Genomic DNA, 18,193 nt, shown 5'->3' on the forward strand with positions numbered 1-18,193 from the left:
TGTTCATTGACCTTTTACTGTCTTGTTAGTTATTGTCCCCTCTTGAACAAATATTAGTATTGCATCTAACTTATCGATTGCAGAGAGAAATTGCTTACATTTTCAGACGATAGTAAGCTGTTACAAGAGATGACTGATGTGCAAACTGACAGCAAAACTGATGTTAGAGATACGACATATAATGTCAAAGGTTGGAACAGAAAATTTAATAAATACAGCGGAAATGATATCAGAAACGGTCTTTGAAACATGATATGGGTAGAAGTTATGCTATGGGTGCTGCATAAACTAATTCAAGCTCTTCAGTGGTAGTTTTGCCATCGTTCCAAGGCGGTGGTGGTATTTTTGTCACTGATCGTTCCAAGGCGGTGCCCAACTGTGTTCCTATATTTGTCCTTATTGTCGCTGTGTGACTGCTTTGTTATTGTCTGTGTGCGTGTTTGCCGATGTGTTTTTGAATACATTTATATGTGCTTACATACTTACAGAGTCCGTGAAGAAAATGAGAAGAGATGGATTATCGATCATCCGATCGTTCATTAAAGCCTATTACAACCTTACCGACGACCACCACCACAAAACAGGTTTCATTAAATTGTTTTGCTTGGTTGTATTCCATGCTTCCAAATGGTCTGATTATAAACTATATTTAGCATGCTTATCTGATTTTACTATTGTAGGAAGTGTTACTAAGTTACGTTCTTTTATTACATTAAATAAGATATAGAAGATGTTCTACATTTGAAATATTTCAGTATGGATGATTGTTTTACTTACTGTGTGATGCCAAGTTATTCTGACTGAAGTACTGGAATTTGCTGACGTATTCGCGGAGATGATGATGAGCATGCTTGGATATACATGTTAAGATCCCTTCGCAATTACAGTCAAACTTCGTTCGCTCGAACTTGGATAATTCGAGCACAGCCCTTTCTTTGAACTCATCGTCATGTCCCGGCAAAATCTTTGTATGATGTATTTTTGTTCAAAGGCTCGAACTACTGATGAGTCGAATAAAGTTTGCCGGTCCGGCAAGAGTTCAAGCGAACAAAAATTGACTGTATTTTGAATATAAAAATAAATATTTCAGGTATTTGTAAGGCTCATTATTGAAATAGTTACACTTATAAAAAAAGTTAAACGTAATGTGTTTATTTATTACTGTGTCCCCCTTCTGAAAGAGGCGCCCATTTTGTCGTATGTGTATTGCAAACATCTTCCTTTCGGTGCCTTTCCGTTAATGCCAGAGTTTTTGGAAAGGGGAGCTAACTTGGGAAAATAAGCTTTTTTTCTCTTATAGAGAAATTAGTTTGCGATCGTTGTGCAAAGAAATCAATAAACCTAATAAAAGATTAAGCCTTACAAAAATATTACAAACGTTGAATAAAACATCTTCTGCACTTTTGACTACGAAATTTATTACGTACATCCAGTAACTGACCAGCGTACATTGTGGAAATTGTCTAGAGTGCCGTTGACCGGATTTAGAGCTAGACTTTGCGTGTAGAAGTCGGGTAACATACAACTGATTTCCTCGACAACAGATCGTTACAACATTTATCTAAAAGTGTCTTATTAAAGCTATCTCGCTTTTTTATTTTGCAAACTGCGAAGACTTCGAAAATATTTGGTTTGTATTTGGGTGAACAGTGTCTCACGAAACGGCGTGTAGTTAAACTTGGATTATATATCGTACCAACCTGTTCTCTACAAGTAACTATGAATCAGAGGTGGAGGATGAATAAATTCAGACAAAATTTCTTTATCAAATCACCACGGAGAATAAACGACACGCCCGGGGATCGAACGCACGACCCGCGATCCGTAGACCTGTGGTCTCCCTTCTGAGATTCCAATAGACTGAGTGCTTTTCGCAAAAATTCCAAAGGTTGAACAATCGAGCTTGGTAGGCGTATATGTCTATCTTTTACAAACTGACATGATTCAATATTCTGAAAATAATAGATCAGGATCACCCTGCATGCTGGGAGAGTATATAATTAAATATAAATATGAGCCGCGCAATGTGAAAACCAACATAATGGCTTTGCGACCAGCATGGATCCAGACCAGCCTGCGCATCCGCGCAGTCTGGTCAGGATTCATGCTGTTCGCTTTCAAAGCCTATAGCAATTAGATAAACCGTTAGCGAACAGCATGGATCCTGACCAGACTGCACGGATGCGCAGGCTGGTCTGGATCCATGCTGGTCGCAAACCCACTATGTTGGTTTTCTCATGGCGCGGCTCATATGTGGTTAATTGGCGAATAGTCAGTTACAAATCACTTTGTACAGGATGTAATTTTCTTATCTCGCACGCTCACGGCAAAACAAAATCGAGTCATCATGAAATAAACTGTTTACAGTAAACAGAAATAAATACTTAACGTGGGACTTTAACTTGACCTTAGTACTGTTTGGTTTTTAACAAGCGGTTACACATCTTTCTTACAGAACAATAACATTTTCTTTGATCTTACTGATAAATTATACGACGTATTTTGACCCAATGTGATAAATGGACAAAATAACCAATGCAATTATCAAGATCACGATCCGATTGACGTTAAACCATTGAAGTGTAACCGTCTCAAATCAAACGTAAGGGGAGTTTCAGCTTCAATAGCTAGATATAGGGCAAACCTTTCACATAGTGCAAAACATTTTGATCGTACTCGTATACCGGTTACTTTACTGTCATGGAAAAATTTATGCCAATATTTTACATGATGTTTGTAGGATGGATCGGTGTTCTGGGGGCTACAGTTGGACAAAATGGTCAGTATGCTGTTCGAAATGTGTTTGGTATTTAAAATCTTTTTCAATACAATAGGAGAAAAAGAAACACTGTTTTTGTTCAGAAACTGGTTTTCGACGGCAATGTAAAATTAAAATTAGTACTCCTTGGGCTAGATTATCATTGTTGTATACTCTACTTTATAATGTGTTATTAAAGGTCCAATACTAAGGAAAGTGAACATTTTAATTTCTTTTAAAAAGCACAGAAACTATTTCATTTTATTGGTATTTCATTTTATTGGAAAATGAAAGCTGGTATGTAGAAATTCGAAATAAATCGCAGTATATGTACAATTATTTTTCTATGAAGTATGAAGAAAGTTAAAAAGACCTGGGTGGTCATTCTGTCGATTTATTGAAATTTCAACATAATACACATACATTTCTTTGAGTTCCAAAGACCTTCTGTAAATTTTGACCTGCCAATCTTCATTATTTAGTGTCTTGCAGAAGTCTATGCACTGGCTATGAAAAAAATTGCCAACTAACTTTCCCTTAGTAATGGACCTTTAACATTAACCTAACGCTATTAACAATATTTCGTTTGGTTTTTGGCGTACCCTCTTTTAGGAGTTGCTAGCTCACAAGCATTGTATATTGCTCATGAAAAAAATATTTTCTTTATACCTCGTCTATGTTAACTTTCATACTGCAGACTGCTTGGTGTAGTAATAAGTTCTTGTTCGTGAAGTACGTTCAATAGGGTTCCGCCCAAGGCGGTTCTATGGGCGTTAGGCATTTCATTTATTATATTACCTATCGTGATAAAGCTTCAATGAATTCGTATGTGCTATTATTTGTCTGGTTTCGATCAATGCCTCTTACTATTTTTTTTAAAACTTAAAAGATTTTCTCTAATATATTTTAATTTCCTATCTCCAATATAACTGGTTACAAAAATCGCATTTTTTTTTTAAATGAATATTCATGTAAATGAAGGCAGCTAATATTCATGAATCAGTAGCTAATGTATAATTGATACGATAAACTACAGCTCTTTTCTGTCCGTTTTTTCTTTAAAGAATGGACATATTTCCTTCGTTTACATTCCTTTTCTTGAGGCGTTATCAGGTTTAGTATATTCACGAAGCAATTTTTCAGATTTGACGTAAGTCGGTATAAGACTAAGATACCATTATAGTTGTGCTTAGTTCCTTATCTTATAGTTCTCTAAAAATAGTGTTTCTATGAATAGTACAAAACGTAACGTGACATATAATAGAACTAAACCGGATGTCTGTATTGTTGTTCGCCTTTAACGTCATCTATGTAAATGGACGTTTGATTCAATTTGACTTAAACTGTTATTAACATATGAAATGCATAACAAAAGAACCACATGTAGAGTGTAACATATCACTTTAGCTGTTTAAATAAGAAACCTAAAATGATCATTAGTTCATTTTACTGGCAATGACGTAACGTATGCTTCTGGGTATGTTTTAAATGTCAGACCCACTCTGTTGTTATATAGTTACACATATTTTCTTTCCATACATTCTGCAGAACAAACTGCTCGTGTTTAATGTCTGTGATTATAGCTTATTTATGAAATAATACTGTATTTTTACAGCACATGCAAATGCAATAGTGTAGATTGTAGTACAAAAACGTCCTGTTAATAAATAACACACAATCTTCTTACCGCAATATCACGGCTAAGGTTTTGTCTTGGATGCGGTTTTTGTGCCTACGAATCCGCACATGTCAACGGAAGTGACATCACTACAGTTTCTCTGTGCATTTTATGATGTTGAAATATTAAATATTTTGGTGTTCTTGGTAGAAACATAAATAACTTTATTATATACCTATATAAGTTCGGTCAAAATACGGCATTTAGTTTCTTGCACACCGGACTGGCGTTTCCGGTGATTTTACCCATGCCGGCAAAACCCATCTGGCACCCCCATGCACTGATAATATATTGTTTATGTAAAAATACGAAAACAGCAGGTACCTTGATAGTTTCTCTCCGTTCCTTATAGTATATTTCTCGATTCAAAATACGTTAGTTCACCATAAGAACATAACGTTACGTTACAAACGATAAAACTTAAGTGGAACTTTGTTACTGTGCGTAACGCAAAACATCATGACGTCACTTCTGCTTACGGATGTTAATTTCCCGCACTCTACTATAAGAAAGAGTGCTACAAAGAAAATATTTCTACCTGTTATTTGTAAAATACGATATGCAAGAAAATTAATCTTCCAGAATAAAATGCTAATATGTAGACGATATGCAAGAAAAAATATCAGTCATGTGTTTACGAATCGGATGGAAATATCCGGCCTTCGGCTACCTGCGCACGGACGGTAATTCGGCAAGCCTTACGCATGACCTGATACAGTTCTTTAAGTAGCGCATATACAAACTTCACTAAGTTCTATCTAAATATCGATAAACATTGAAAATTCGTTTCATAACAAAACATGTGCCAGGTTTATAACAAAAGGTCATTATAACAATAGCTAGATCTCGGATTTTGTATCCGGCTCTCATGGATTTTGCAAGGTCGGATCATAGCCTCGTGAGATCCGTTCTGACAAAACCCCTCGAATGCAGCATCCCAGATCCATTTATATTTATAATGACCCTATTATGAGAGTAATGTTAGTTGTATCTTAGTTCAACACTAAGAACTCTGATAGGAATTCTATAGTATTATTGAAATATTTCAAAAATTGAATCAGCTATAGAAAATGGTAGTCATAATGTTTGTTTTTTTTTTGTAAAGATACTCCACTGTTTCAGTTAAAAAATAGGATTAGTTCGAAACCAGAGACATTATATTTGGTTAGGTTGAACAAAAAACCCATCTGCAAAATAACAGAACGCAATCAAGCAAAGCAACATCAGATTAAGGTTGTTCACGAGACTTTAAGGTAGTTCTTTACGTTTGATAAGTCGGAAGTACTGGCATAATGTCCTTTATCGGTATAAATTAAATTAAAGCCTGGACTCGGTATATGGAAATGAAAATCGTATATGAATTCATTCTCAACCCGTGAAAATAAATTATTGAAACGGCAACAGTACTGTCTTTCTAAAAGTGAAATGTAATATTAAAACGTTTAACACATTTAATTATTCCAAATAATGTTTTAAATTAAGCGCTTAATGTGTAGATCTCTTTAATCAAGGGAAAATATTTCGAAACAATTACACGGACCTACACATTGTATTTGACCATGTGTTTCTTTATGCCTGTGAGATATTTCATTAAATTCTACATAATTGTAGAAAACAAATTATTTGCGAATAATCGAAGTTATCAAGTATCACATAGCCAATCCTTGTCAAGGTGTTAGCGATGCCTGTAAACCTTTGACAATTTGTTCGCTATGCCTGTAAATTTATGTCATGGGTAACTATGCTTGTAAATCTATGTCAGTGTATGTTCATGTCTGTAAATCAATGTCAAGATGTTTACTATACCTGTAAATCTATGTCAATGTGTGTACTATGCCTGTAAATCTATGTCAAGGTGTGTACTATGCATGTAAATCTATGTACAGGTGTTTACTATGCCTGTAAATCTATGTCAATGTTTTAATTATGCCTGTAAATCTATGTAAAGGTATGTTCTTTGCCTGTAAATCCATGTCAAGATGTTAACTATGCCTGTAAATTTATATCAAGGTGTTTAATATGCCTGTAAATCTATGTTTTGGTGTTAACTATGCCTCTAAATCTATGTCAAGGTATGTTTTATGCCTGTAAATCTATGTCAAGGTGTTAACTATGCCTGTAAGTCTATATCAAGGTGTTTAATATGCCTGTAAATCTAAGTCACTGCGTTAACCATGCCTGAAAATCTATGTCAAGGTGTTAACTATGCCTGGAAATCTATAGCAAAGTGTTAATTATGCCATGAAATCTATATCAAGGTGTGTTCTATGCCTGGAAATCTATGTCAAGGCGTTAGTAATGCCTGTAAATCTTTGTCATAATGTTAGATATGCCTGTAAACCTCTGTCAAGGGTAACTATGCCTGTAAATATATGTCAGTGTGTTTCCTATGCCTGTAAATCTATGTCAATGTGTTAACTATGACTGCAAATCCATGTCAATGTGATTACTATGCCTGTAAATCTATGTCAAGGTGTTTACTATGCCTGTAAATCTATGTCAAGGTGTTTACTATGCCTGTAAATCTACGTCAAGGTGTTTACTGTGCCTGAAAATCTATGTTATCACATGTTTTTATTTAATGCTTTTCAATGGGTAACTTAAATATAATGGTAACTTTCATTGTTTGAAACAGTGAGTTTTTCATTTTATAATTTTCACCGTTATGAAATTACTCTTGAACGCGGAATTATATGAGTAATAAATAAATTATTTCCAAAATAAACATCAGTAATGATTATTTTAAAAAATGTAAAAGATATCTATAATTCTCAAGAATCTATTCTGCATTCTGACGTCATGTCATGATTCTACTTGCACGTTACCCAATAATTTTGTAAAAACATTGAAATGACATGAAAATAAAAAGAAAATTTGTTTATTTCACATGCAACATCAAAATATATTTCACTCATGGACACCAGATTTTAAAAGTCCACTTGTGGCTGTGACACATGATAAAAAATATTATATTTGGTTTTGCTCGGTGAAATATGTTCAGACCTTACACTTATACAAATAACTTTTCCCTATATCTTTGCCTGTTGTTAGTCTTTTTACGTACATATATTTGTCATACATATATTTGTTACTGGTAATCTTGTGATTGCCTTGGTGTATTCAAGTTAATTGTTTTATCTTGTCAAGTGTTTAGGTTATAATAAACATGCTTATATCAGTATTGATGTTTCCATTTAACATTTTGTTCTTTTTCTGGTTTTGAATGTGATGCTTTAATAAAAGTTTACTTATAACACTTTTCTGAAATATTTTGTTACCCCAATCAGACGTTATTAAGATATTAAGTAAAACACTACTACAAAATTGTGATTAAATTTTCCTGGCGTTATTATGATATTTAAATCTGATACCATATCGAGTAACACGTTGATGCTTTTGTTTTGCAATGTATCTCGAATAGTACTTGGTGTGGTGATACAGAACTTTATATTTTATTTAGATACTGTATGAACTTATACATGTTTGATATGTCTTCATCCTTCTACATGCAGTGACAGAGGGGTTTACCCTCTTATTCGTACACAAAATGGTCTAATGATATTTACTGTAACACGGTTCCCGCACGCTAGGGAAAGAGTATAAAATGCAGTGAAATGTTGGGTACAGGAGATTACCCCCAACTGTAAGCCTTCCTCAGAAGTAAATGTTGGGTAACACATTTTCATCCCTTCAGTGACCTCTGTGTAGTCATAAGCTATGTAGTTATAATTGATTTATATTTATGCCTACTGAATAAAAAGCCTTAAGTTTTTAGAATGTATAAGTTTATATACTTTCTAAATATAATAAGAAAGATAGAAATATTTGAAGATTTTAGCAAATTTTCATGACGTGTTATAAGCCACTTTAATGCCCCTATAACTTGTTACAGTCTTCACAGAAAGTGCCGGTGTAATGAAGTAGTTCGACCCCCATAGAATAATGACCCCCGGTCATTATTCTATAGAAAAAGTGACCACCGGTCATAGTATTATGACCTCAAGATCATAGTACTATGACTCCCCCACGTGAAGTAAACTGAACCTCACGAAGAATATTGACTCCCATAAAGAAACGACCCCCGGTCATTTGGTCAAATTTAGTGATAACTCATGTATCTAAGGCCTAATTGCTGCATTTTATGCCGCCACTCGGGGGAGGGGGCATATAGATTTGCCCTTGTCCGTCCGTCCGTCCGTCCTTCCGTTTGACCATTAGCCCCAGGTACCATCACTTGAAACAGAAATCAGAGCATTCCGCAACGGGAAAAGGGATTCTATTTCTAGACGCTGTATCTTGGTGTATACAGTTTTTTCAGGAAAATAACAATTCACAATACGTTCACAAAACACACCAGTGTCAATAATCCCTGCAAACTTTGGTATGAATTTATTCTTCAGAAGAAACCTGCACAAGAAACTGCTAGCATAGAACTTAGTATTAATAGAAGTTGCAATACTTATCAGTGGCAGTAAAGTACGGTAGCGGCAACAATAGAAAGTAGTAGTAGTAGTAGTAGTAGTAGTAGTAGTGGTAGTGGTAGTGGTAGTGGTAGTGGTAGTGGCAGTGGCAGTAGCAGCAGCAGCAGCAGAGGAATAAGTGACAGCAAGAACAGCAGCAGGAGAAGAAGAGGTAGATGTACAAGACGTATTAGTGGAAGCAGGTATAGTAGTATCAGTAGTAGTAGTAGTAGTAGAAGTAGTAGTAGAAGAAGAAGTAATTCTTCAGAATAAAACGGCACAAGAAATTGCTAGCATAGAACTTAGTATTAATAGAAGTTGCAATACTTAGCAGTGGCAGTAAAGTACGGTAGCGGCAACAATAGAAAGTAGTAGTTGTAGTAGTACTGGCAGTGGTAGTGGCAGTTGCAGTAGCAGCAGCAGCAGCAGAGGAATAAGTGACAGCAACAACAGCAGCAGGAGAAGAAGAGGTAGATGTACAAGACTTATTAGTGGAAGCAGGTATAGTAGTATCAGTAGTAGCAGTTGTAGTAGTAGTAGTAGAAGTAGTAGTAGAAGAAGAAGAAGTACATGTAGTAATAGCAATAGAACTAGCGGCACCAGTAGTAGCAGTACAATCAAAATGTTAACTATTGGCAATGGAGGGTATTAGAGTTGTAGATCTAGTAAAATTGTGCGTTAGGTTTGGTGGGAATCACTTTTTAATAGATATTATCGTCGAAAGTCTTTTTAGGAGCCGGTGTTTTACACGGAAAGAGTAACTTTTTTAAATAGAATAATGTCCGGGTATCGATAGTGTATGAGGGTTCGAATGTAGTAATTTCGGCAGTGAGTATTTTACATGGAAGGAGTCACTTTTTCTATAGAATAATAACCGGGGTCGTTATTCTATGAGATTCGAAGGGAGTCATCTTTAGGGAGTCAGTATTTTACTTGGAGGGGTCAGTTTTTCTATAGAATAATGACCGGGGGGTCGTTATTCTAGAGAGTTTTCAAAGGGAGTCAGTGTTTTATAAGGGGAGTCAATATTTTACAGGAAAGGAGTCACATTTTCTATAGAATAATGACCGGGGGGTCGTTATTCTATGGGGGTCGAAATACTTCATTACACCGGCAGTATTTGCAAATGTTTACATTATATCGGTGTGCCCAATTCATGAATCTTCCTACTGTGTAATTTACTTGTTCATTTGAGAAAACTCAGTATCTTTACATCATGATTACAATATTGTTGAAATATAATCATTACCCATGTTGTCGTCAAATCAGAGAATTCTGAGAATTAAGTCTTTATGATTATCTATAATAGTACAATTTCTAACCCTTATTTTTTCAAGAAAAGCACTTGTAGGACATGCTGAATTGAAACCAGTGAGAAGATAAATACACGTGGCTTTTGTATGATCAGATTTATCATCTTTGATAATGTACTATTTGAATAAAACAAAATGCTCAACTATGTATTTAAAAATGATGATATCTTGCACAAAATTATCAAAAGGGGCTTTGCATGTACACAATTCCACTTTTTTTACAAAAGTTAATATTACTCATGAAATAATTTTGGTGGGAATTATCCGCCATACTGCGGGAGTAAAAGGATGAGTAGTCGATTAAACACCTATTTCGCGCAAAGATATCATACTTCTATTTGATGTCATGCAATAAATTTATGACTTTTACTTTGATGTAAAATGATAATTCAATAAATTCAATAAATATATATATACTTCAAGCCAATAAAACTCAAGTTGAAACTATTAGTAACAGGACTATTTTCAATGTTAGGTACATATATATGTGATAACATTGACGGGGGTGCAAAAATCGATACTATAAAGATATGTCATGTTTTGGTGTTATTTGTTATCGAAGTTTTCATTAAATTAGTGTTAAATGTAAGTACAATACTGAAAAATAAGGATAGAAAAAAATCTATGGTTTTCAGTTTATAGTGACGACAGCCCTGCTAAAAAAATTAATTAGTAGTATACCGATTACGTCTATAACATGATTTCACACTCGATAAAATCTTATTAAGTGAGAAAAGTATATCTCATTAGATGCGGAACAGTGGACATACCCATCAAAGATAGGGAAACTGACAATATTGAAATTAAAATCATCTTTCATATAAATGTTTGTAAGATCATGCTGGGATTAAGCGGCTTCTACAGGCAGAATATGCGATAATTGAGATAGTGAATCGCGACATAATACCATGACAATATTGAAATTAAAATCATCTCTCTTACCATAAATGTTTGTAAGATTATACTGTGATTAAGTGGCTTCTACAGGTAGAATATGCGATAACTGAGATAGTGAATCGCGACATAAAACTGTGATATCATTTTTATTATAATAATTATACTCTTCATTTTATGAAAGTAACATATTAAGATCATCCTTATAGTATGATATTCAATGATACTGCATGAAAATTACAACAACATGCATGTAGTTCATGACTGTTCAACAAATTGTAAGTACGTGACAACAACAAAATTCAATATTTAGTGCAAATGAAATTAAGCATTGATTCATAACATTCATACAGATACGTATTCAATTTTTATTTATTTGAACTTTAGATCTAGTGCATATGTATTAATATATATTTGATGGCGAGATACAATCAACCATTGACGTTACTTCTTGCGGCGAAGGCGGCAAAAAGGCTGAAGCACGTTGAATCAACCCTCAAGCATTTACAGTGAAAATAACACATATAAAAGCTTTGCGTTTTTAATGACATTCAGTATATCTAATAACAAAAATCACCATCTGATTGGTATAACGCTATTCGAGTGTAACCATATCAAATAAAATGTTAACAGTACAGCTTCAGTGAGCATTGAGTAAGTTTAACATTTCATGCAAGTATCTTTCGTTACTGTTTTTCATTAGTTTCACAGAATTGTTCTATCATGGAACGAATCTTGGCACTAGTTTTTCTTATGTGTATTGGTTGGATATGTATTGCTGAAACTGCAGCCAGAAGTAATGGTAAGTTAACAGAAAATATACTTTATTTTGCTCTTTTAAGGCACACTCTTGGTTTATAATAATCTCTCACTGGTTTGGTTGTAACAGGGATTTTTTTGTGCGGTAGGAAGGCTCAGCATCTGTACCTACAACCATTTTTTCTTGAATAACCATTTTCTTTCACAGATTACAGAATAAGTAAAGCAAAACGAAATACTAAATACTAGTTTTATACACTCGGGTATTTGTCACTTATGTTAAAGAAATTGTTTTATTTACATGGTCTCGTCTTATGAATTGAATTTAGGGTATGTGTGTGGTTGGTGTGCTCCTTGTTCTGTTTGCAGATATTACCGACAGTTAAAAATCTCTTTTCCTACATTGCATCTCAGCCGTACCGGTTTATTTCTCATGTATGTTGTGTACTGGTTGTGTTACCTCCTAATTCCGTTTTTAGACTCATCTGAAAATGGTTGACCTATCACAAGTGTTCACAATGGGAGTCTACGGGAAAATCACAATTTTGATAACATTTTTGCGAATAGAATTTTTTCTATAATGTAGCTTTTAATGAAACTTCTCACAGTCGTAAATAAACATATGGCCTATAACATGATGAAATAAAATGTGTAGGTCCGTTTGCTTGTTTTCGAGATATTTGCCAATGTTTAAAGAAATTCGTGCATTTCGGGCTTATTTTCAAATATTTGTTTGGAATTATTTAACATGTCAGACGTTTTAATATCATATATCGACTGTAGAAAGGTAGTAACGTTGCCTTTGTAATAAATTTACTCACCTGTAGTCATTTATTCATAAAACGATTTTCATTGCTGTACGCCGAATCCAGGCTTTATTCTACGATTTCCGGATAAATGACGTTATGCTTTATGAAACGTGCAGAACTACCATAAAATCTCTAATCTTCTTTGAGGAGAGTTCCGCAATCTGGGCGCGGTGTTAACGTCACGGTTTGAGTTTTCTGAATAACTTATAACACAAGTATCTTTTGATCTTAAATTCCTGACCTGCTTGTATTCTTCTCTCATGTTCTTTATACAGGTTGGGGAATGATCATGTAGAGCCTTGTAGAACAAAGTCAACAAATTATGAACAAAATGAATTAATTTGAACTAAATCAACCAATTATGAACAAAATCAATAAATTATGAACTAAACTAAATCTTGAACAAAAGCAGTGTATTATGAACGAAATCAAAATCAAAAGTTAAATATCGTATTAACGTATTTTGGTGTTTTTGGCAGAGACATAAATATCTATACATGAGATTAATGTTAGTTGTATCTGAGTTCAACACTTTGCTGATAGGAGTTCAACAGTATTATTGAAATATTCAAAACCTGAAATAGCTATAGGATCTTGTAGTCATAGTTTTTGTTTGGTAAAGATAATCCGCTGTTTCATATTAAAAATGATTAGGATCAGTTCGAAACTGGAGACATTATATTTGGTTAGACACCGACAGATTGAAAGAACCCATCACCGAAACTTATCAAAGTAACATTAGTCTCGTTTTTATTAGGGTTGTTCACGAGAGGTAAAGAGATGTGCAAAGTCGCCCCCATCTCCTCCATATCCACCACTGCCGGCTTTAATGGACTTGAATAGTAAAAAAGATATAAATTGATATCATACTCCAAGAAATATTGTTCTTTAAGTTGAAAAATATTAACTCTCCAAATTTACGAGAAAGTATTGCCCAAATAATTCCATAATAATATAGTAATCATCTACCGACTCTTCAATGCGACCTTTATGAGTGCTCATTGACTTATTACTGTTATTGCTGAGTTTTTTGCCGAAAGTTTGATTTGCACACCATGCAATATTTTCAATATTTTTTTCAGACGACAGTGAGCTGTTACAACAGATAATTAGTGCACTCAGTGACGGCAGTAAAAATGACGTCAGAGATATGATGAATAAGAAAGGGACGAGGAATGACGTCAGTGGTGGCAACAGAAACAGATACAGCGGAAATTACGTAAAAAAAGGTGTCTATCATAAAGAAGATGTAAAAGCAGTGGAGAATGGTAAAACATCTAGAGCACATGGTCACGAAAAGGAACGAGACGCAAGTTTTCTCAGGGCGATTGAAGCGTTTTTAAATTCAAAGAGGTATTAGTTCTAGTTTTAGTTCCCAAATGTTCCATCCTTATGTTCTTAAATATGCATTCGATCTGCGTTTTAGTTAAAACAAGAAGGAGTCTGAAAGAGTATGCCAATGGTGCAATAAGGCACTCTATTGTAACTGTAAGATATAATTAACTACAGGCCTTGACTAAATAATTTTTCAAATATAGACATATAGCACACTTAAAATTTAATAAAAACAACAACAGGATCAATTGCGACCAGTATAATACCATTGTGCATTAAATGCCCACGGGCATTATAAAACGAAACAGCTTTTACATAGTAAAAATGAATATAGTAAAACAAACTATTTATTTTGTCTTGAGAATTCTATAGCCATTAGGTAGCCGAATCATTAATAAACAAATCGGTCAGTTCACAGCAAGATTATCTCATGACCCACAAACAAAAATCAAATTAAATTATTGGATAGAGACTACATTCCCATAGATTAGAGTGAAAGAGGTATAAATATAAATATTTTATATATATATATATATATATATATATATATATATACTGTCTCTTTATTATCCTCGTCATAGGTTACTGAAGGGTCGAGGGCATCCACTTCAGCACCTTACAAAGTTGGCATAATTATTAAATTGGTGATAACTAATCAATAGTAGTACAATTATATACTATAGTATTATTCATAAAATAAGCTCAGAATTCAAGACAAATTCTTTACATTAACATATACTATATCTATGTAACAATATTTCATCACACTCTGTTGAGAGACAATATTTTTATTTTTTTTTATTTTTTCTACAATGCAAAAAGGAAACAAAAAAAAAACTAGAGAGCAAAAGAAAGAGGGAAAGAAGAACATAACCCACATGATTTCAGTGTTTTTCTTTAGACAGAAAAATCTTGATATAGTTATCCACAGATTGAATATTGATTAAGGAGGAAATAAATTCCTAATTTTAGAAAGAGGATCAATAAAATTTACTGGAATATATTCTTAACCATGGTCCATTCTTTTTCAAAAACTTGCACTATCTTTCTTTTTATTGCAATATCTTTATTGAGTTTATAATTATGATGAAGAAAGGATACAAATCCACCGAGTGTTAAAGATCTTTGTAAAGACCTACTTTGGAAAATATATTTTTTAAGTAGTGACAAAGTGATATTCAATGGCTTATCTGTGGTACCTAAGATAACATTTTTTTCATTTGGCAAAAAAGTGATACTTTTTCTTTCACACAATGACCTTATTTCACTGAAGAGATTTGATGTATGAGTACATGACCAGAATAAGTGCTCAATACTTTCATTTTCTACATTACAATATGAACATAAAGGTGTATCTTTTATTTTAAGTTTAAATATAAATATTTACATCAACTACTCGAATATGTTTTGTTTGACAGGAAAAATGTTTATTTTCTTATAAGCAACAGTTAGTGTAACACTAAGTGGGAGAATAATATCAAGGGTGGCCATTTCCGCGTAATAACACGCGTGAACTGATGTCATTTACGAAGAAAATTATGATCAAATTATGATCAAACTGGCGTTGTTCGAGAAGATCTTTTAAAATTGGACACCTAAATTTCAAAACGAAGTTAAGTTATTGTTAAAACTACTTCTGCTGACGGTAAAGATCCAACTGAATGGATACGACATAATCAGTTTTCCTAAATTTAAAGAATTATCTGGAACTGTATTTTTACCGTAATACTGATTACAATTAAACGTGGTTGGGCTTTTCCCCTGTTCTGTTTAGACGTTGAAAAGATCGATATTAATTGATTTTCCGATACTCATCGAAAGAAAACCACTTATTTTTGTAGCGAACTACTATAAAATGTAAATATAAGAATTTTAGAGCTTCCTGCGAATCATCCGAAAATCACTTTCGTGGTTCATGGATTTGCAAGAAGGCCAAAATGTGGTTATACCCATCTAAGCGCAAAAGACATAGCATTCAATTGTTAAATAAAGAAGCAGATAACCACCTTTATCACTATTTGTATCATTTTCAAATATTACTAGTACCTTTTAATGTTCATAATTGTAGCTAATTAGCTAATTATTTTATGGCAGATGATTATAAAAAGGTCCGAAAATAAATATATATAATCTTTATTTGAGTCTCATCAATGTACTTACACTATATTATACAAAGTTATAAACAAAAAGCAATATAAAAGTACACTCATGTAATGAGTTATAAAAGACTTTCGGTACACTTAACATTACATTATATCACTATACTATTTACATATTATTAAAGCTGAGAAGTAGACGCTAATCCATCTGTTAAGAGGATATTAAAATGAGCGATTAAAGCACTGATATTTGAAAAAAAGCACTATTGTGCAGATTAAAAAAAAAAAAGGTCTAAAAAGTCAGATATCACCCCGATCAGATCGTAGATGAATTGATTAGCACTTACTTCTTAGGAGTAAATAAGAAGTACAAATAACATATTAAAAACAAATTACATTACTTACATAGATAAAACTGTCTTCTGTTTAAAATGTCATAACAGGTTTTGGCACAAATTCTAATGGGTATATATGATTTGAAAACACAAGTTTTAACTTATCGACATCTTGCATATTATTGAAGTTAGGTTCTGTTGATAAAACTAGCTCATGCAATTTAATCCTAAGATCATCACACATAGAGCAATTGAAAATAACATGACTTTCAGTTTTAATAGCTTGACAAAATGCACATGTTCTATTTTCTATACTCAAGTTTAAATACGTTATAAATAGATAATTGTATAATTTGCTTTAGAGATGAATCAAAATGATTTCAGGGCTCGTGGAGAGAACGAGGAGAGGTGGCTTCAGGATGATTTTATAATTCGAGGAACAAATGCGACGTCTACATCGACATCCACATCGACAGTCGTGCCTTTAACCAACCCAGCAACTTCTTCCACTGCAGCCACCACCAAGTCTTCATCCTCATCCCTGTTTTGTTTCCGGTTTTGGGGCAAAAAATACTGCTTTCGGATTTAAACAGAGTCATTATATTAAACAAACAACAAACTTCAAAATGTATCATATACAAAAGCATACGTCAGATCATTTAGCCTGGCTCCCTACTGCATGGTTATTTTCTTGTATGTTATAAGTAAATTTTAAGCCTAAAAATAGCAGACTTTTATCTGATGACTAATCCATACCTGTGTTCGGAACCAATGGTAACAAAAATGTCAAGTGGAGTTACTTCCACTGTTAATGCAGAAAAGTTATATATAATGAGAATTATGACAGAACAAACATAGGGACTGGAGCCAGTCTGCAGAAGATTTTCTTTACACAGTTTCTTCATTCGCTAAAGAATGGTACTATTAATTCGAATGCTATACTGTGTTCTATTAAAGATATGTTATACCGAAATTTCTTATTATCTCTGAGTAAAAGATGGTCATAGTAAATCTTTAAAATGTCAACTCGTATAATAGTGAGACAAATGCTTTGTATTATACACACTGTTTTTTTTTTACAGTAAATGTTTTCCGTTTGTTATTGGTTGTAGCAGTTGTGTTTTAATTTTATTTTCTGTGTTGTTATACATTCTGGTCTTGAAACTAAGAAATCCATTTAATACGTGTATATAAAAGAGTTCTGTTTAAATCGGTGGTAGGGAAGGGGAGGTGTAATGGGTGTTTCACATGTCATTACCCCTCGAAGATAGAGTCAATCAAACCAAGTCTGTTTTTATTTTGTTTTATTGTGCTATATACTATAGATTTTTTATTTATAATTAGTCAGGGTTTTTTTTACATTTAATATGTTTTAGTGTTCATGGAAGTTTTACATTTTATTGTATTACGATTAAGAATTAGATATTGTAAATGTTTTATCTTTATTATATTTAATGTTCATGATGGTGATCAAAGATCGATTGTTTCAAACGCTTTGTTATTCTGACTGGAGTGTACGATCTTGACGTCTATGCAAAGGAGTTTAGTATGCCTGTAATTATATGTCAGTGTGTTTAGTATGCTTGTAAATCAATGTCAAGGTGTCTAGTATGCCTGGAAATCTATGTTAAGGTGTTTAGTATGCCTGTAAATCTATGTCAAGGTGTGTACTATGCCTGGAAATCTATGTCAAAGTGTTTAGTATGCCTGTGAATTTATGTCAAGGTGTGTACTATGCCTGTAAATCTATGTC

General features: G+C 33.5%; 1 protein-coding gene across 1 annotated transcript; it reads left to right on the forward strand.

Moving 5' to 3' along the window:
• The first annotated feature begins 11,723 nt into the window (after positions 1-11,723).
• LOC123547298 (uncharacterized) lies at positions 11,724-17,413 on the forward strand. The gene is made up of 3 exons (XM_045334276.2): positions 11,724-11,905; positions 13,754-14,024; positions 16,825-17,413. Exons 1-3 carry the CDS (start codon positions 11,827-11,829, stop codon positions 17,027-17,029), a joined length of 555 nt encoding a protein of 184 aa, XP_045190211.2. The 5' UTR covers positions 11,724-11,826; the 3' UTR covers positions 17,030-17,413.
• The last annotated feature ends 780 nt before the right edge of the window (positions 17,414-18,193 follow it).

This window comes from Mercenaria mercenaria, chromosome 9, assembly GCF_021730395.1.
Source record: "Mercenaria mercenaria strain notata chromosome 9, MADL_Memer_1, whole genome shotgun sequence".
In the NCBI taxonomy this organism is placed as follows: Eukaryota; Metazoa; Mollusca; class Bivalvia; order Venerida; family Veneridae; genus Mercenaria; species Mercenaria mercenaria.

Excerpts from the sequence above, each read along its gene's own strand:
- LOC123547298 (XM_045334276.2), top strand. The coding sequence starts at position 11,827 with ATGGAACGAATCTTGGCACTAGTTTTTCTTATGTGTATTGGTTGGATA. Across the intron at positions 11,906-13,753 it reads AACTGCAGCCAGAAGTAATG|ACGACAGTGAGCTGTTACAA; the intron begins GTAAGTTAACAG and ends TATTTTTTTCAG. Across the intron at positions 14,025-16,824 it reads GCGTTTTTAAATTCAAAGAG|GGCTCGTGGAGAGAACGAGG; the intron begins GTATTAGTTCTA and ends AAATGATTTCAG.